We start from the raw sequence: 21448 nt of genomic DNA on the forward strand, positions 1-21448 counted from the left end.
CTTTTTGTTGGGGTGGACTTGTCCTTTAAATAATTAAAGATCTATTAACTTTTTATTCTTTGATGGATTTTCCTTAAACCTTCAGCAAATATTTTAATTTTTTCTATGTTTACAATAAACTTTACAATAAATGTTGAACTTCCCCTTTAATATTACTTGCTCAGAGTAGCTCTTTATCAACTTTCTGTTCTTTAATTTTGGCAGCATTTTTTTCACAATTACAGATATAGGTATACAAAGATTATCATTTTTTCAGCATTTATTAAAAAGGTGACAATAGAGATAACTTGTAACACCAGGTGGGCGTTTCATGAAGCCGTTTGTAAGTTGAGAGCGGCTTTAAGAACTGGAGATCCTTTCTTGTGGTAAACGGTATCACCAAAATGTTCATTGGCAATGGTTTAGCATGTAAGAAGGTTCTCCAGTTCTACTTAAAGTAGCTCTGAACTTCTGAACAGCTTCATGAAACACCCACCAGAAGAATTTTAGGCTCCATTTGGATACATGTACATGAATGTGATTTCTTGCCCATACACCCCCCCCCCCCCCCCCCCCCGATATAAGATATTTGATGTTTAAGCTTGCAAAAGATAATTTCCATGTAATCCCAAGATTACGATCCTCCCTATTTGAGTTTTGATTGTTCTGTGGACTATCATTGTTCAAAGAAATGTATCCGACTAAAAAACTATACAAAATATTAGACCTTTCGAGAGTAAGACCACCTTTCTAAAGGGCAGATTCATATTTTTCTATATAGCACAAATACCAGTACATGAAGGACAAATAAATAGGGCACCAAAAAATCCAAGGCCGATAAAAGGGGCACAGTGGCCAATTAGTAGAGCAGCCAAGGTCATTACTTGGAATGATTAAAGCATTGACATATTAAAAATCAAATTCAATTTACTAGTACGTTTTTGCAGATTACTGGTAAGACTTAGAAGATACATACACTATAATAATAATTATAAAAAGGGTTTAGTGAAACCAATAGGTTTTGTGTTGCTGTTTCCCCAAGTATCTGATATTATACTAAATAATGGATCAGAACATGAACATTGGTACATGAAAGGGTATTTCTTCAAATATTAGTTTCATAGAAAAATAATCTTTTTTTTTGCTTCCCAAATTTTCAATGAAAGCTTCAACTACAGCATAAATTCTGAAGGATATTTCACTGACTTGTCAGTTATACTTTGCCTGTCATTGTCGGACAAATTGAGATTTTTAGTATATATTCTAAAAAGTTACATATATAGTGTACTCTTAAAATGCACAGGAAAAAAAAATTAAAACAAGATTTTACATTTGTGGTGAATAAATTTTAAATTGATCAGGTGTCCCCTCAAATAAAATGTCTGGGTTCACTTTTTCCCCTTTTTGATATAAAACCACTTCTCAAGCATGGAATGTGAAAAGAATTTCTTGACACAATTTTTGTCTATGGCATCGCTTAATTCATTCAATTGACACTGAGATTCACATTACTGAACCTTGCCAAAGATCTTCAATCATAGATGAAGACAACGTATTATGCTCAAGATCATTGTGACTGATAGTTCATTCTGATTTACTATCTTTCCATTCTATTACAAGATGATACTCGTCTGACTGTAAGATGAAACTAGTCAGGTATGTACGATAACTTTTATCCCCGAGTAATCTTCAGTTCACACTTCAGCAAATACATGTAGGAACAATGAATGTTATTGTCTGCTCTGACAAAGGCTCTTATCCTGCTTCTGGGTATGCCTTCACTATAACAATGTCTACTCTAGGTCGATCATCCACATTGGTCTGCACCATGCCAAGGCGCTTCAGGACACTGATGCCACCACTCACCCGTCCAAATATAGTGTGCTTGCCATCTAGCCACTGAGTGGGAGCTAAGGTGAGGAAAAATTGGCTTCCATTGCTATTCGGTCCACTATTTGCCATAGACACAATTCCAGCTCCTGTGTGTTTTAAGTCTGTTGTGATCTCATCCTCAAACTGGCTCCCCCAGATTGAGTTTCCACCACGCCCTGCAAGACAGCATAACATCAGATTTGAAGTTACAAACTAAACAACTCAACATTTGTTCAAATACTTGAGCAGCCAGGAAGGGAGTGGGGTTCAACTAAGCTGTTTTCATGTTCATGGAGAAGAGATTGCATATTCAAAATAGAAGACTATTTCCTGCTGCCTGCACAACCTCATTTTCATACCCCTTAAAAGTGAGCAGTACTACACACCCAAGCATGATCATTTTTTCAACCTTTTGGTGTCTTTTGAAAGTAAAGTTTATGAGCTATCTATATCATAAATTTACTTTCAAAAGAATACACCAAAAGGTTGAATATATAAACACCTTTCCACAGAATCAATTGTAATTTGGCAGCCAATTCAGAAATGTATTTTTTTAGACACATAGTATTATTTTTATGCATGACCAACTTTTTATGTAAAAAAATCCTTAAAATGATTTGCCACAACTTGTAGATGAGTGTAAACACACTAGCTTACCCTTGATTTTTATTTTCATGTCTATGACAGGTTGTAATTAGTCATTTTGATTTCTTATAATTACCTGTGCCTGTTGGATCACCTCCCTGTACCATGAAGTTCTTGATGATACGATGAAACTTAACACCATTGTAATATCCTCTCCTTGCTAGCTCTGCAAAGTTCTTGCAAGTCTTTGGAGCATGTTTCCAGTATAATTCTACAGTAATCTTTCCCATGCTGTAAAACATAATTTTACCAAAGTCAAGTTAACAGATATTGAGATTTTGGAAATTTAATTTTCAATTACTAAGTTTTTAACATTGAACTTTCAGCCCAATCACCATATATATATCCACCTCAGAAATTACACTTTTTTAAGTTTCAGTGTCAACATCGCTCAGAATCAGGCAGACCTAATTTTTACTTTTTGCTTGAAGAACCGGAAAAAGTGAGAAAAAAAAACATTTGTGAACTAAACTTGCCTGTGCAAAAGTGGCAAGAGCTCCATGTACCCTACAAAAATTGGAGGAATGAAATAATATAGCAGCAGTGCTAACTTTGAAAACTACTATAAAATAATCATTCACAAAAACACCATTCATATAATGACATAATACCACATTCATTGACCAAATATGACATTTGAACGGTGACTTAAGACTTGTCAATTAACTACACCCATGTCCACATTTCATTCACTCTATCCATAAACTTTCAAAGTTATGATGGCAATTCAACAATTACCCCAACATGGCCTAAGTTTATTGATCTTAACTGACCTTTGACCTTGGTTTTGTGACCTGAAACTCACAAGGGATGTTCAGTGATACTTGATTACTCTTAATATATCCCAAGTTTTATGAACTAGATCCATAAACTTTCAGAGTTAGGATGGTAATTTAACAAATACCCCCAACACGGCCAAAGTTCATTGACCTTAAATGACCATTGACCATGGTCATGTGACCTGAAACTTGCACAGGATGTTCAGTGATACTTGATTACTCTTATGTCCAAGTTTTATGAACTAGATCCATAAACTTTCAGATTTAGGATGGTAATTTAACAAATACCCCCAACACGGCCAAAGTTCATTGACCCCAAATGACCTTTGACCATGGTCATGTGACCTGAAACTCAGGCAGGATGTTCACTAATACTTGATTAACCTTATGTCCAAGTTTCATGAACCAGATCCATAAATTTTCAAAGTTATGATAGTAATTCAACAAATACCCCCAACTCGACCAAAGTTCATTGACCCTAAATGACCTTTGACCTTGGTCATGTGACCTGAAACTCGAGCAGGATGTTCACTAATACTTGATTAACCTTATGTCCAAGTTTCATGAACTAGGTCCATATACTTTCTAAGTTATGATGTCATTTCAAAACTTAACCTTTGGTTAAGATTTTGAAAATAATTCTCCCAACATGGTCTAAGTTCATTGACCCTAAATGACCTTTGACCTTGGTCATGTGACCTAAAACTCAGGCAGGATGTTCAGTAATACTTGATTAACCTTATGTATAAGTTTCATGAACTAGGTCCATATACTTCTTAAGTTATGATGTCATTTCAAAAACATAACCTTAGGTTAAGATTTGATGTTGACGCCGCCGCCGTCGACGTCGGAAAAGCGGCGCCTATAGTCTCGCTCTGCTATGCAGGCGAGATAAAAACTACATGTATACCCAGTTGTTGTGTGTCCAGACGATCAATTTTAGAAAGTCATTTGGAAAAATTTACAAGCGAAGTTTCATAAATTTTTAGTACAAAATGTTAGGAAATTAATATTATAAAGAACAAAATAGAAGATGATTACATGTATTGAATTCATATAGTGTAATCCAAAGACAAAAAAGAAGGCTTCAAAAATATAAAGTGTCTGGACACCCGACCCCCCATCCTACATTTGAGCCATTTTTATTAGAGTACATGGAAGAGTAGTCCTTGCCTTCAAACAAAGGATGACGTCGAGATGAAAGCTGAAATACAGCCGTTCCTGATTGCGATATTCAGAAAAGAGGTGGGAATATTGACCTTGTCCTTGAACGTGATTGAGACACTTAATTGTTGACATTTGCAAACAATCACTGGTGGGGAAAATTCTCCCAAATTTGGCCAGTGCGAAACTGCATTTGCGCCCACTTATTCAATATATCTATGCAACAAGACTTGAACTTCTTTTTATGGCAGCCCAATATGGTAGTGACTAATTGAAAACTAAGCTATACTCTTGGTCTTGGAGTATTAAATTCTCTCTTTATTTTGGTCTCTAACATAACCAGTTAACTTCATTCAACACTTTGTTCCTGTAGCCTAGATCTAACGTTAAGTTAACTAGTTCAGGCGCGTAGCCAGGGGGGGGCGGTGGGGGCGGTTGCCCCCCCCAAAACGTCCCCAAAAAGAAAAAAAAAGAAGAGAAAAAAGAGAGGAGAAAAGGAAAAACGAAGGGAAGAAAGGTAGCTTTGTGGGTTTTTCTTTTTATTCTTTATTTTTTTCTCAAAAGAGAAACTCCTTCACTCTTGCTCTAAATTTATATATATGAATTTTGCTTCCGCGCTGTGCGCGGTTAAATGACAATATTGTAGTTCTCCTTTGTTTCCCTATCCCTTTCTCTAACCCTGTTTTTCGACCTCAGCTATCTGATTCTTGCCAGTTAAAGTTAAATGTATACATTAGGGCATGGAATAAGAGTAAGGTTAGCCCGAAGTATATGAAGTTATCTTTTTTTTTCAAATTGATCGCGCAACTTCTGGTCGGGTCGACTTCGGGCGGGTAAAATCTTCATATATCAATTTCTGCCGTCACCTCCATATAGGCCACTTCTCCCGCTTTTCAGCACATTACTAAACAACCATAATTTGGGGGCAAACAGGTTCCTAATTTCAAAAGAGGAAGGTATAAAATTTGTGTCATATTAAATAGAAAAAAGTACAATATTTTTTTAATCAAATTCTATTAAAATTTCCCTGCACATTCATCTCCTGTCCTGTTTTGCGCCCTCAGTTTGAAATTTTGAATGACACTTAAGTTTCTTTATCATTCAAAATTAAGCGCTTCAGGATAAATCAAAGAAATTATACATCATCCTTTTTTATATAATTTCAATAAATCAAAGAAGTTTCAACTTTTTGCGCACTATTTTCCTTGTAATGAAGTTCAATAATCTTAGAAAATCAATTGAATTGGAGCCGATGGGGTATAGATATATGCATTTGATGAAATGTCCGCACTTTGAAATTTCAGAGTTTATTGCTCTGCACGGGGAGAAATATCTTCCTCCCGGCATATACCCTTCTTGTTTTGCGAGTTAAATATATGCACTGCCGCTAAATTGTTTGGAATCAAATGTAATCTTTCCAAGGGAAACATTCAGTATAACTTAGGGAATACCCTTATCTCGGGACCCTTTTCTTTAGAAAAAACTTGATAAAACGCTTTAGCTTTCGCGCTTCGCGCGGGGTAAATATTATTTTAATTTCCTCCATTTTATCCCTTTTTGTGCGTTCACAATCACTTTTAAAAACAAGGTTCAAAATCAAAATATAGTCAACTGAATTGGAGCTGATATAGGTACTAGAGACAGGAGAGACGGCTCCTTTTTATTTTAATTTAAGAAACACCGAAAGCTTCGCGCGGGAGGGGGAAACTACCCCTCCCTGCACCCACCCCCTAGGGAGCGCGCTTCGCGCGCTCTGTAAGTGTTGGCACGCTTTGAAAGTTGAATTGAAACTGAAATTCAGTGAAAATTATTTGTCAGACTCAACAGCGTCAACACACAACACCGATTCTTGACTTTGCTCTCTTTTAAATTTTGCTAGTTTTGTAAGTGCATTAAAAAATAAATTCTGACAATTATGAAAATCAAGCATCTCTCTAAAAAAAAAAAATTCTCAGCTCAGTCTCAACCCTGCTCTAGACCAAAAGCTTCGGTCTCTATTATGTTGGTTGTTCAGCTGAACTCCGTTGGCTTCACTCACCAAATACAGAGACCGAAGTTCTAGCGCGATCTGTACAGGGGACTCAATGGCCATATGTTTATGTACTTAAGATCGGATAAAACGGGGAAGTGAATTTGCGCGACAGCCGAGGTAAGTCACTGTTTTTGTTCCTTTTAACTTGATTTTTCTCCGTTTTTTGGCAATTAATGCCAAGAGGGAATATTAATTTGCATTTTGGTCGCGTTGATTTTCAAAATTTTTATTCATTAAAGACAAAAATTGAAGAGCCCCGACGGGGGGATTTTGCATTGCAAGTCCCCTAATGGTGGCTGCACGCTAGCGAGCCGTCTGTGTACGAGGAGAGATTAAAAAAAAAAAAAAAGTTAAAAAACTCCTCGAAACAGATGGCTGCCAGCTGTCTACCCTGCTCAAGCCTCAGCTCTTTGGTTTCTTCACAAACATTAAATCGAGCGCCTGGGACCATGTCATAATTTAGGCGAGATAAAAATCCCTTGAAGTTGAACATGATGATATTCTTATCAAAAGGAATTCTGAGGACATGCGAAAATTTCAAATACAATACCTTGTTTCTAAACAAACGTTCGGCGAATTCACACCCGACGACATGATAATTCTCTCACTAAATTTCTTTGACGGTCTCGATCTCACGACAACTTGACTTTGCACGCCACTGTATTCTCGTTTCCAGACGCTTATATCTTGGTCACATTTGCTCTACGGCGGCCGTACGGCGAGTCGAAAACAGCCGTTTGAACATTTGTTTGTACCAGCTACATAGGTGGTTTTAGTAAAAATGAATAAAACGGCTGTTTTCGACTCGCCGTACGGCCGCCGTAGAACAAATGTGACAAAGGTTAGGGAGTTCGGTGACTTTTTGAAATCTTGAAGAATCCCAACAAATTTGATATAATTGGAAAGCTTGTGAAATAAAAAAATAATGGTGCTTCATTCAACTCATTGTCTGATATATTGACAAAGATATTCCAATTTACAGGGGAAAATATGCAGATTTTGTTCTGTCAAAAAAAATATTAATAAAGGCTTGTTTGAGTGGGGGAGAGTTGCTTTTTGAAATCTTGAAGGAATCCCAACAAATTTGGTATACCCAGTGGTTGTGTGTCCGGACGGGTTGGGTGTCCGGACACATGACTTTTACTCTCAATTTTGAAAAGTTTACAAGCAATGTCTTTAATTCTTTTTAGCACAGAATATAAGAAAATATTGTAAAGAACAAATATTGATGGTGAAAAAAAACTATTCAACCTATATTTTTGGTTTATTCCCGAGATAAAAACAAGGCTTCATTTCTGTTACGTGTCCGGACACCCAACCCCCCATCCTACCATTCGAAAGCTTGTGAAATAAGAAAAAGAATGGTGCACAAATCAACTCATGATGTCAAATATTGACAGAGATATTTCTGTTTAAACGGGAGAATGTGCAGATTTTTTTACAGCAAAAAGTAAATTTTCATAACTTACACAAAATGCAATGAATGGGACTGTGTAATACTTTTTTTAAAAGTGCAGTGCGCTGCTATGCGGGGCAAGGCATGCCCTTGAATTAAACATAATTTTATTCATAAAACTTCAAAGTTTCTCATGGTATAGGTTTCTATAGGGTTTTTCTTCCTCCTTTAATGGCTTCATATTTGCTTTATCCATGGGCCGGTGCACAGACAGATACAAATTCTGAAAGTGGCATTTTCACCGAACTCCCTACAAAGGTATAACCCCTTGTAGTATTATGTACCGGTATCGGTATATTATATAAGCCGGGAGTTTCCGCAACCACTATGCAGATACTTGGCTAGAATGTAGAAAATATTGTCTAAAGCCCTTATCATGACAAAGAAGATCGACTTTGTCGAAAATGTGCGAATCAATTAAAACATCAGTTTCCTCCATGACTCGGGACAAATGACATATTTGGTATTTTTTGTCAGCAACATAATTTTACATCAGCCCCCAAATCAACTGTCTAGTTGGTTCACCAATTTTTGACAAAGACCTAGCTCTCACTAGCTGTTCATTGTTATTCGATGGGCATTTAATTTTCAATAGATTTACTGTGTTGTAGAATCTGCCCCATTGCAATTATAAAAGTAGCTATTAAAGGACAAGTCCACTCCAACAAAAAGTTGATTTGAATAAAAAGAGAAAAATCCAACAAGCATAACACTGCAAACTTAATTTCATCAAAATCGGATGTAAAATAAGAAAGTTATGGCATTTTAAAGTTTCGCTTAATTTCACAAAACAGTTATACGCACATCCTGGTCGGTGTGCAAATCGGGAGACTGATGACGTCATCAACTCACTATTTCTATTGTATTTCATTATGTAAAATATGAAATATTCTAATTTTCTCTTCATTGTCAAGTGAAACAACAATCGATTCCTCCCTTAAAACGTGGAAGCATTACCGTAGTCAATATTATATGGTTCATTCAAGTTGGTCCTTCTTTGTCAATTATGTAAAAATGAAATATTTTATAATTCAAACAATAAAAAATAAAAGAAATTGTGAGTGAAGGGACATCATCGACTGTCTCATGTGCATGCCAATGAATTGTGCATAGAACTGTTTTATGAAAAATAAGCAAAAATTCAAAATATCATAACTTTCTTATTTTACATCCGATTTCGATGAAATTTTCAGTGCTACGCTTGTTTGAATTTTCTCTTTCTATTAAAATCAACTTTTTTGTTGGGGCCAATTTAAAGTCTCCGGGGGGGGGGGGGGCACTTTCATTGACGAGTGGATACCATGCACGACCATGGGGTCTCGAAAAGCACCCTAAACAAGTATTTTCCATATTCTGAAAATGCACCCCTTAACAAGTATTGGCGTGTGAAACCCTACCCTTAACAAGTATTGGAAACAAAACGATACTCTTGGCAAGTAGATTCACGGACGTCAATTTTACCTTTACCTAAATCATTGGGTTTTACAGCCTCACCTCCCACAAATCGTACTCTAAACACAAAGTGTTGACTGTTGGGCTATAAAACATTTTAGTCTTTTTTATACCCTCGCAAATTTTACCCTAAGCACGTAGCTAATCTCTAAGCGAAATTGATACCCTCTTTTCATTATTTTAGTGTTTTCAACACCCTTATTACGTTATGTAATTAACGAGCCCTATCTGGAAAAAGACATTTGTTTTACATGTTTTTTTGGTCGTGCATGGTATCCACTCGTCAATTAAGTGCCCCCCCCCCCCCCGGGAAGTCTCCATAGGTGAAGTTATTATGACATTTTATAACCTAATATAAAAATTCAAGACTTTCCCATTTAAAAAAATATTGTTCAAACTTATGTCATGTATCTACAAGTCTGATAATTTATCACTCAAGGTTGGATTCCATTCAAATTTGATGGGTGGAGGTTACAAAGCATCCAGCTCCATTTTATTTTTAAACCAAGGAGGTATCGAATGATTTTGACAAAAGGCTGCATGCCCATTACTTAGCATTACAGTATGCCTATACTATATTCTGAACAATGAAATTATAAACCACACCATATAAGCTATAGCGATAACACCATAAATCATTAAGAAAAAAAAGAGTGAAAACAAGAACCCCTATGGAAGGGTGTTACATCTAAATGAATAGATACAAAATAAATAAATTAAACACTAAAATGGACATCCCGGAGAGTATTAGGAACAGACAAGGTAGTTCACGAACCACGGGTCTCGCCTGATATCAAAATCGATAAAATATGCAATATGATCTTTTGACCATAGTATCCTCATTGACACATGTGTGTTATTACCCAATGGTTATTTGTACCAAGTGTAAACACAATTGATGCAAAAATAAAGAAATGAGAGCCGCAATTTGAACAAAAACTTGACCTTTTGACCCTAGATGACCTTTGACCCCATCACCCTCATGGACACATGTGGTATTACATAAGGATCATATGTAGTAAGTGTCAACATAATTGATGAAGAAATAGAGCAAATTGAACAAGCGGAACGCCTCTGGCAGTCTCGCCTGCATTACGCGATTTAATATAGCAGCAGTGCTAACTTTGAAAACTACTATAAAATAATCATTCACAAAAACACCATTCATATAATGACATAATACCACATTCATTGACCAAATATGACATTTGAACGGTGACTTAAGACTTGTCAATTAACTACACCCATGTCCACATTTCATTCACTCTATCCATAAACTTTCAAAGTTATGATGGCAATTCAACAATTACCCCAACATGGCCTAAGTTTATTGATCTTAACTGACCTTTGACCTTGGTTTTGTGACCTGAAACTCACAAGGGATGTTCAGTGATACTTGATTACTCTTATATCCCAAGTTTTATGAACTAGATCCATAAACTTTCAGAGTTAGGATGGTAATTTAACAAATACCCCCAACACGGCCAAAGATCATTGACCTTAAATGACCATTGACCATGGTCATGTGACCTGAAACTTGCACAGGATGTTCAGTGATACTTGATTACTCTTATGTCCAAGTTTTATGAACTAGATCCATAAACTTTCAGATTTAGGATGGTAATTTAACAAATACCCCCAACTCGACCAAAGTTCATTGACCCTAAATGACCTTTGACCTTGGTCATGTGACCTGAAACTCAGGCAGGATGTTCAGTAATATTTGATTAACCTTATGTCCAAGTTTCATGAACTAGGTCCATATACTTTCTAAGTTATGATGTCATTTCAAAACTTAACCTTTGGTTAAGATTTTGAAAATAATTCTCCCAACATGGTCTAAGTTCATTGACCCTAAATGACCTTTGACCTTGGTCATGTGACCTGAAACTCAGGCAGGATGTTCAGTAATACTTGATTAACCTTATGTCCAAGTTTCATGAACTAGGTCCATATACTTCTTAAGTTATGATGTCATTTCAAAAACATAACCTTAGGTTAAGATTTGATGTTGACGCCGCCGCCGTCGGAAAAGCGGCGCCTATAGTCTCGCTCTGCTATGCAGACGAGACAATAAAACTTAACTTTATGACCCTAGATGACCTTTGACCAAATCAACCTCATTGAACACACATGTGGTATTACCCAAGGATCATATGAACCCAGTGTCAACTGATTTATGCAGAAATAAAGAAATAAAAATTTGAAAAAACTTTAACATTATCATTTGACCTTTGACCCCATCACCCTCATGGATACACACATGGTATTACCATATGATCATATGTTCTACGTGTCAACATAATTGATGCAGAAATAAATAAATGAGAGAGCAAGTTGAACAAAGACTTTACAATTTTTGAAACAGACATGACCTCATATCATTTGACCTTTTGACCCCTAGATGACCTTTGACCCCATCACCCTCATGGACGAACATGTGGTATTACCCAAGGATCATATGTACCAAGTATGAACTTAATTGATGCAGAAATAAAGAAATGAGAGCAAGTTGAACAAAGACATTAACATTTTTAAAAATAATAACGGACTAACAGACCAACAGGAAAAGTGAATACTAGGTCTCTACCGAACTTCGTTAAGGCGAGCCAATAATGGTTCTCATCAGATGAAAAGACCAACAAACTACACTCATTTTAGTTTGAGTGTATAGAAACTTCATATAACACTGGTGCGAATGGTATAACCTAATATTTATTTAGTCTTCATGAAACTGTACATAAAAATACATAAATTGTATGGCATAAAATTTCCATAACATAAAATAATGAATAAAATTTTAAAAACTTATTAGATATCCAAATACTACTTCCTTTTCTTAAACTGGGGAGATTGTAGTATATACAGTCATGTACACTGTATAGAGTTACAATATGATGGATGATGCAATGTTGAATAGCGCCATCTGGGGAATTCCAAGAGATGCGGTGAATAAATAAATCCAGGTAGAAATATGTGTGAACTAGTTTATTATTTAGAGTGAATTATATCATTAATTAGAGAATAAGGTACTAAGAGACTACATAAAACATATATGTATATATTTTTACATGAATTGTTTTTACAGTTGGCTCAATAACATTCTCTTTAACTGATTCATGACAGCTGTACACATAGTAGTAGTAACTCAAATACTGTAAAAACTTACATCAAAGCTGTTAACTTAAAAATAGTTTTTGGTGCCTAGCAGTCCAAGTGATCTATTTTTTTACATGATTCTCTCAAAGCTCATAATCATATACTGTACAAGGCTTTGAATAACAAGGTATGATTTCATAAAAAGTTCTGTAAACTTAAAATGCTTGTTTTAAAGATAAAGGCCCATATTCTGAAGTCCAGTTTAACTTAATAAACCATGATTAAACTCTGTGCTGAAGTTATGGGTAGCCAAAATGTCAACATTTTATTAATATTGTATATTTCATATATTCACTTTCCTTCTTCATTGCATTTTAATTGCAAAGAAAACAATTTCAGTTATCATTTTCAGACAGCTTTGAAAGATCTGAGTGGCAGATGAGATAATAAATTGAACCTGTACATTTATAGATCTGTGTCACAGTTGGCTATCTATAATTAACCACATCTTTAGACCAGGGGGGTGTTTCACAAAGATTTAAGTATGACTTAAGTCTCGCATAAAATGCCAACGTGTACACAATATGCAACACGCAATCTTATTGATAGATACGCAGTAGTGTGCGTCCTCACGACACGATCTGACCAATGTGGTCAAGCCTTTCATAATGTATGCAACTTGGTATATAAGTGCGACTCTAAGTCATACTTAAATCTTTGTGAAACACCCCCCAGAGTTTAAATCAAACCTGAGTTTAGAATACAAGCCAAAGTTTTTAAGGATTATTTCACAGAATACTTGCATTAAAAAGCACTCATTTGTTTAAAATTTTCAAAAGAAATAAATATACGTATTTAAAAATAAAACAGCAGAAAATTGGTAAGGGAAATAGTTGTTTAATAATATCATATCCAAAAGTAACAATAATTCTCGAATTTAATCTACATCAGAATAGATCTTGTTGGGGTTTTTCTTAATAAATAATATTCCAATGATTCCATTCATTGTGTATTTGTCAAAATATCTTAAAAGTGCACACTTACATAAACAAGTGGGATACATGAATTTGTTCTTAACATAAAGGTGAATAAATTCATTAATAAGATTGATGAAAGTATTTTGTATGCCAATGATAATCATGTACAAGAACTATAACGAAGCTTCCATAATTATGTTTGGAACTACATAGCCTATAATAGATTAATCATATATTTTTTCTCTTGTATCATCTTTGGTAATCTCATCATTAAAACAAAAAAATACAAGATGAAATTAACAAAAATATTTGATGTATCTTTTATTCCATTATCAGCAATCATATCAAGATTATCCCCCATGACAAATTATTTTTCAATGGTCACATGACTCTTTCTCAACTGATTTACAAATCAAAATCCCTCTTTTATCATGAGAGGTGCTAAATTGTGTTACTTTCATCTTCTATCAGTTGATGTTTCAATGTCAAAACATTTCAATTTTACAATCATACCATGATATCATGCAGCCAATGTGTCTTAACTTTAACACTTCTTAACAAAAGCTATAAATGCTTGTAACAAACAGAGATTACAGAATTTATCAAAGAGATCTTGCAATCCATGACAAGTACCGTAATAATTTCAAGGTATCTCATTTAAAAATAGAAAATATATAACATTAAACAATGAAACACCCTTTGTATATATCGTAGAGTCAACATTATGCATTGAGTATGTCTAGCTGTTTTAAAATACATTGCTTACAGTTGATGTTTTGCTACTATCAAAGTTACTACAGTATTAATAATCTTTCTTAAAAATGTAGATGAGGAAATGAATCCAAGACAGGGTTCCCAGCTTTTCAAGAATACAAATTATCTGATTTTGCCCTGATAAAGTTTAAGAATTCCCTGATAATTATTTAAACCCATTCCCAGTTTCACATGTTTTCTACATTGTTGCAGTGAATTACATGTATTTTCAGTATAAAAACAATAATGTAAAACTAATTATTACCATTGTAACCAGTCATTCAATGGATGTTGTTTTGATATGCAACAAAATATAACAGAGTCTGACCGACTACCATGCTTTCGACTTTTGGGCTGATCAAAATACCTTGATTTTTCCCTCATTTGAGGCATTTTCCCTGATTAAGGGTAGTTTTCATCAAATTCCCTAATTTTTCCCTGACTGGAAAAAAGAAAAATCATTTTCCCCGATGGGCTGGGAACCCTGTAAGAATAGCTTACAAAGTTAAAGAAAGATATTGTTTAAATGCCAAAAAAAAAAAAAAAATTATCAAACAAAAGTCGAAAATGCAGGCTTCTGATTGATTAAAATTGAAGTTGCATTCCATTCTTAGAGTTGCATTTGATTGTGACTATTTGTTTTAATGGGCATCAGATATTCAAATATTTTCCATCTTTATTTTCTTTAATGTTTGTATCTTTCAAAGATTTACACAAATGAAACATAAGGAGTGATGATATTGATTGCTAAACAAAGGGTGAAAGTACAGGATGATCAGTATTATACGAGATATAAGGAGGCTGTTTTACACAGTTAAGAGTGATATTAAGAAGTCATAGTATACATGGCATATACTTTTTATACAGAGTAGTACAAATCACCTGAACATAATTTGACCACTATGGTGATGGTGATAAGTGTGACATAAAAATGGCCCCCTGGTCAAATCCTGATGCCTTGCAGTAGGGCTTATTTGTGGTCTTGAAAACAAAATACCATCACTGCTATTCAGTTACTGTACGCATGACTCAATTGGGACATTAGAAATGGAGGGAGTTAACCAGAAGAAAATGCTTCACAGGGACTCCATGTCATCTGTAAAGTGCTGACTTGGTGCTGTTATATGAAGTGAGCGTACTCCCACTGCATCAAATGTCCATTTGGGATACATGCGTTTGTATAAGTTCATCATAATACAGTCTTGAGATTTCATCTTCCCATCGAATATACATTTCATATGCCCATGAGTGCCTACAAAATGAAAATGGAATGATAAAAGGGTTAGGCTGCTATAAAACCACATTAAATGACATACAGCAGACCAAACAAGTTTGTAAATAGCTAGTTAACAAAGAGAAAATATGAAAGGCAGCTAATATTTGAAAAAAAAAATTCAAACAAATTAAAAGAGCTCAATTAGACATTACTAGCAGTTACTCCACCATGTACAGAAATAATATTGTGTAATTTTTTCTTTGAAGTTTCAAGTAACTGTTGAGAACAATTTCTAGTAATGTGGGTATTATATAGCATTATGAATCTATGAGACATCTTGTGAGATGATGTAGTCTCAGAAATTAATTGTTTGTTATTTACATACAAAGTCAATAGAAGATGGCTTCAATCATGAAATGCATTAAAAGTTTATCATTTGTCATAATTAAGTTTAGTACTGTAGTAATACCCCCATCTCACTAGATGGCGATTCCACTGCGATCATCAAAAATCGACAAAGCGTGGTATAACGTAGCTTGATCGTGCCTTGATCTTTTCAATCTTCTCCGTCGTACCTTGATCTTTTCTGAAGCGGCAAGGATCGCCACCATCTTCCTGGTCGCCACAAAATTTTGAACATGTTCAAAACTTACGTAGCGAGATCGCGGAGGTGCTAAAGCGCATCACAATCGAGTCATGAGCGTATTACAAACGACATATTCGTAGCTGTAACGGAGCCCCAACGCATAAAGCGTAGCATAAGCACATTAAAAGTGGCACCGATCGCCCGTGGTTTTCAGGCCCGTTCCCAAGACAATTCTGCTACGCTGCTTCATAGCGACTGCCTTGCGCTCGACACGCTTCACACAGCTTCCACCACGACGCTTCCTTCTTTGGGTGGCATGTGGCACACGTTCTCAGCCTGCTACAGGCGTTGCGCTTTTGCTGCGCCGCTGATGACTGGGCAGCGATTGCGCTACAACCGTCCACGCTGCTATAAAACGCCATGCCGATTGTGGCGGATTATCATATTTGCAACAGATTACGAGGCGATACCACAGCGTTTTCAAACATACCTCCCAGAAAAAGGACCAGAAAAGGGAAAGCTGCCCAAGCTACCCCTCTTAGGCCGGCGGTCGAAGAGGAAGATCAAGGGGTTATGGTGGTGGTAGAGGAGGAGGAGGTAGAGGAGGAAGAGGAGGGGGTACAGGAGGAGGATGAAAATCTTACTGCTGAGCCAGCTGGAAAGAGAAAAAAGACGCTCACATGTCTTGATGACGAAATGGGTTACCTCTGCAGAAATAAATAAATTGATTATGTTTTGAAAATAAATTGAATTCTAACCACAGTGACAGTAGACAACATCAAATTTTGTTAATGATTCGATCACTAATGTATTGATTGGGAAAGGCAATCTTTAGGGAGATTCTGGCATTGTGCCCCCTCCCCCTCCCTTTTTATGAGTGCTCTCACATCAGTAGACTACTTCTTGTCAGCAAATTTGAAAGGAATTTACCAAATATTTTTGAGTGACAAACTTTTGTGGAAAAAAATAAACAGAATATCAAAGATTTTTATGCTCTTTTATGAAATTCTGGATGCATCCCTCATATTAACTATTAGGCTCATCGACATCTTTTGAATGAAATTTTAAAAATATTGTATATTATGACTTAGGTGACAGCCAGGATCGGACCCTGTATCTTTTTGGCCTCCTCCTTCTCCTGTCCTCGCATTCAACTTTTAACTGATGTTCTTTTAGAATGCCAAGATGTATAAGTCCAACCAAATTGTGGACATCCATGTTGGTCGGAGGTTGGCAATCGACTGAAAAATGTGTCATGTGCCGCGATTAGTATGCCGATTGCTTGAAATCGTTTCAAGAGCCCATCATGAACGTAACATAATCGCTTCATTCGTAGCACCACCGTACCGAGGTCCTAATTAGCGTATGAGCCTCGTTGTACGATCGCTTTGATCGCAGAAGCAGCGCATCACATCTGCCTCGAATCGTCGCAAGAAAGTGGCATCGTCGTACTTTCAGCGTATTACCATCGCCTTCAGCGCAGGTCGGTCGCATAGAAGTTGCAGTGCAATCGTCTCGCAGGCTAAAAATAGAATTCGAGGAAGATTCTGCTACGATTTGCGGGATTTACATAGATCGCCATGGTCGCCACGATCGCCTTCCTAGTGAGATGGGGGTATAATAGGTCTGTAATGAATGTCATTACTGAAATAAAAGAACTAAAGATGCTCGGCGGGTCGCGCAGCCGAGCACATGTAACCCCCAAACCCACCGCGTCATCCATCATTGCGATATATAGAGCTCACACAGAAATTTGACAGACAAACAAATACAATTATCATGGCGACAATGACCCTGCCCACATTTTGCCTGTGGGTACCAAATTTGATACCAATAATATTACGCAGCAGCGTGACTCTACATAACCTAAAGTATTGTCCAGTATCACTTGTTGGGGAATACAATTATAGAGTAATCTGGATATATTTTGTAATCCTAACCCTAAGACCCCCCTCCAAAAATGATAGGCATCTTCGCTTCACCTTCTAATATTGCTTCTGTGTGCCAACTGTTATGACAAACTGGAAAAAAGCATAAGTTACAGGTTTTACAAAATTTTCCACAAAAATATGGTTACCATGGCAACCATGTCTCCACCCACTCCAAAATCATAGGTAGCTTTGCTCTACCACAATGGACCTTCATGGCAAATTTGATGATAATTGGAGAAGAAATGCAGCCAGTAGAGCACTCACAAGGACATCTCTGCTATTTCCACAAAAACTCTTGTTACCATGGCAATGATTGTCTCTGCCCACATCAAAATCAATAAGCAGCTTTGCTTAACCATAATGGACCTTCATGCCACATTTGAAGATCATCGGAGAAGAAATGCAGCTAGTAGAGCGCTCACAAAGACATCTCTGCTATTCCACTAAAACTCTTGTTACCATGGCAACGATGTCTCCGCCCACACCAAAATCAATAGGCGGCTTTGCTAAACCATAATGGACCTTCATGCCACATTTGAAGATGATCGGAGAAGAAATGCAGCTGGTAGAGCGCTCACAAGGAAATCTCTGCCATTTCCACATAAACTCTTGTTACCATGGCAACGACGTCTTCGCCCACATCAAAATCAATAGGCTGCTTTGCTGTACCATAATGGACCTTCATGCCACATTCAAAGAAAATCGGAGAAGAAATGCAGCTGATAGAGCGCTCACAAGGAAATCTCTGCGGCGGACGCGGCGCGACGAGGCCAAATCCATAGTAACCTCCGAACTCTGTTCGGGGATACAATAAATGTTTTTACCTAATGGTTCTTTGATATGGCCTCTTCTACCCCACTTGGTGCGTAGCTCCACTGGTTTAAACCACAAAATGTCCTCTGTAAAAATTAAAAAAAATGAAAAAGTGAAACCTCGTTCAATTTATGCATGTAGAGCACATGAGTAGAATATGAAACGATTTAAATCCAATAATGTCAAATATAAGGATATCAGTTCACATGAAATTGCCAAGTTTATTTAATTTCATCTCCTTAGAAATTAAATCAAAATAGAATTAGAAATGCATTCTGGCAAATGATAAAGCTTCTTTAATACAATGAAATTAGAAAAGATGCTAATGAACTATGCTATGACATTCACATTGATAAATAGGGAAAGGTTTGTTTTAGTCATGCAGAGCATGGATATTCTGAAATTACCAAGCATCAACAACAAAAATTCCACCATACATATGACATGTTTTAATGTTTTTTGTGCAAAGCTTATTTCCTTTTTATCCCAATAGCTCAAGACAGGATGAATAGCATAGTGTATTCAACTTCATATAATTTCATTGGCTGATAAATACTTTCAAATACCTGTATAACCAACTCACATAAAAATAAGCTAGACATGTATTCTCAAACTCACCTCGAGTGAAGAACATATATCTGACAACTGCTTGTCTGTTGATGATCTTGAACGGATGACCACTAAGAACAACTCTCTTGACCACTATCCTGTCTGGATTGACCCCTAGCATGGTTCCTGTGGCTACAAGTTGATGAGATCCTGTAGAAAAACATAAAGTGATTACATCAGGAAAATCATCCCCTTGCTCTCAGTGAACTTACCAAAATTTACAATACAGTTGGAACTCAGTTTTCCCACACATCCCTCAAGATTAATTTCCTTTCTTGTGTCATTAATAGAAGAAATGTTAAATAAGTCTATGTACTCTCATTTCAATCAAAAGAAAGTTGAGGTAAACATTCCATAAATAACATATCCCATAAAGAAACATTACCCACCCTGTCTTCAGCATAAGATTAGTTTGTGCCAAAATTAAACGTAATTTATGTACAATAAATGCATGGACAGATAGAATGAGAGAAAGAAGAAGTTCTAACATAATAGCATAAAAAAAAATCAGTATAATAATTTGCTAAAACAGACTTATAAAAGAAAAAAATGCACTTAAAATAACATCCCAGTTAAAAAAAAAGAAGATCAAATTAGTTTAATGCCCATCAGCTTTTGTTTTAAATGATGTATATAATTATACTACCAGTTGATTTTATGTAATAAAATTTAAGCAATGAAATAAGTTTCTTTAAAAAGAATGATCACATAAACCCACAGAGAACTACAGAATGTGTGTCTTCACAACATAATCAGAGAAAGAAAGATAGAGATTATTAAAACCTTTTTTTATAACCTGAAATAAATAATATCTGTCAATTCCTCATTCCATCACACAAAATCTTAAACTTGATGACTTACAAGAAAAGTGAACCTACCATCAGGTAATTCTTTGAAAGCAAGAACAGTTGCAGGAGGGAAGGTGATAGGTGCAAACACACTAGCTACTGTAACCGAGTCTTTAGGAAAGAATCTCTCATACTGGACAAAAAGAGAACAAGAGTATGTGGACGATGGGCAATTTAATTAATAGTTAATAGGGAAATAGATAAATGAAACACATGGGAAAAGGGTGATTCATCCCAAAATGTCCATTACTGCATAACTTGTTAAGGAAAACCTTGTAAATTGGTACTTTGGTCAGTACAAAATGTAATGAAGTAGGGAAAATAATCCCCATTCAGAACATTATTTTTTCACTCTGATAGTGAACTGGTTAAATGGCAAATGTAAAGGTCCCTTTAAACCATGACACTTTTTTTCCTGAGTGAAAAACAATGAAAAAAAATCACTGAGGAGACTGGTTGATTTAAACTGTAGAAAGTGTAGTAAAATAATCACAATAGAGGAAAGAACATAGGGACAATAGTCAACTACTGACATCTTGATGTGAGGATAATATTTGTTCTATCATCTGAAATAATTCTTTCCAACAATTTTCTGCTGGCATTCATGATACTGTGGTAATGGATTTACCAGAAAATTCAGCAATTTTCTGAAATCAAACATGAATCACACCTTGACTGATCATTATGCCAAGATTCTTTAAGTAAATTTTACTTTTCATCCAAGGTTTGGGTATTCGGGACTATGGGTTTTGGATGCTTTTATGTTAAACCTGAGGTGATGTGATTATTTTTCCCATATGGATTGCAACATTTTTAAAACAAAGGTCAGTACAACAAAATAATTCTTGGAAATAGATCAGTGCAGCTTTAGCATGTATTGGTCTATTCATGAACTGTTTTATATTTGAACATAATTTTTTAGATATTACAAAATAAGATATTTTATTTCAGAGACAGGAAGAGGAAATCAATTGTCAAACTAACCTTGTGCTTATTGCCTGATGTGTGCTGTGAGAAGATAGGACATGCTGAGAATCGCCTGTATCCAACTTGGAATACAAGTCGTTCCTAAAGCAACATGAACAATATACTAATCAATTTAATCATGAATACAACTCATCCTTTACACAAAAAAAGTTCAAATTACGCACTGTTGTTAAAGAAAAAATTATTTTAAAGGAGAATGAAACCTTTGGAACAAGATAGCTTGTGTGAAAACAGAAAAATCAAAGAAACA

At 35.8% G+C, this 21448-nt stretch overlaps 2 protein-coding genes across 3 annotated transcripts in view; both read right to left on the minus strand.

Moving 5' to 3' along the window:
* Nucleotides 1-241: 241 nt before the first annotated feature.
* LOC129257149 (peptidyl-prolyl cis-trans isomerase-like 1) lies at nt 242-7171 on the minus strand. The gene is made up of 3 exons (XM_054895408.2): nt 7022-7171; nt 2573-2727; nt 242-2027 (listed from the first exon to the last, which is right to left on the minus strand). Exons 1-3 carry the CDS (start codon nt 7063-7065, stop codon nt 1735-1737), a joined length of 492 nt encoding a protein of 163 aa, XP_054751383.1. The 5' UTR covers nt 7066-7171; the 3' UTR covers nt 242-1734.
* Nucleotides 7172-12076: 4905 nt separating this feature from the next.
* LOC129257148 (pre-rRNA-processing protein TSR1 homolog) overlaps nt 12077-21448 on the minus strand; it is a 30453-nt gene continuing 21081 nt past the window's right edge. The window contains exons 18-23 of one of the 2 annotated variants that reach the window (XR_010293093.1): nt 21196-21279; nt 20242-20344; nt 19373-19513; nt 18766-18840; nt 13330-15460; nt 12077-13026 (exon numbers count right to left, since the gene is read on the minus strand). Coding sequence is in view for 1 of the 2 variants with exons in the window: in XM_054895407.2 (XP_054751382.2) it covers nt 15285-15460; nt 18766-18840; nt 19373-19513; nt 20242-20344; nt 21196-21279 (579 nt within the window). In the remaining variant the exon portion in view is untranslated. Of the gene's footprint in view, nt 15461-18765; nt 18841-19372; nt 19514-20241; nt 20345-21195; nt 21280-21448 lie in introns of both variants that reach the window. The other variant, XM_054895407.2, reaches the window with a different exon arrangement.

This window comes from Lytechinus pictus, chromosome 3 (assembly GCF_037042905.1).
Source record: "Lytechinus pictus isolate F3 Inbred chromosome 3, Lp3.0, whole genome shotgun sequence".
NCBI lineage: Eukaryota > Metazoa > Echinodermata > Echinoidea > Temnopleuroida > Toxopneustidae > Lytechinus > Lytechinus pictus.

Excerpts from the sequence above, each read along its gene's own strand:
- LOC129257149 (XM_054895408.2), bottom strand. The coding sequence starts at position 7,065 with ATGTCGTCGGGTGTGAATTCGCCGAACGTTTGTTTAGAAACAAG. Across the intron at positions 2,728-7,021 it reads AACGTTTGTTTAGAAACAAG|CATGGGAAAGATTACTGTAG; the intron begins GTATTGTATTTG and ends TATGTTTTACAG. Across the intron at positions 2,028-2,572 it reads AGGTGATCCAACAGGCACAG|GGCGTGGTGGAAACTCAATC; the intron begins GTAATTATAAGA and ends GCTGTCTTGCAG.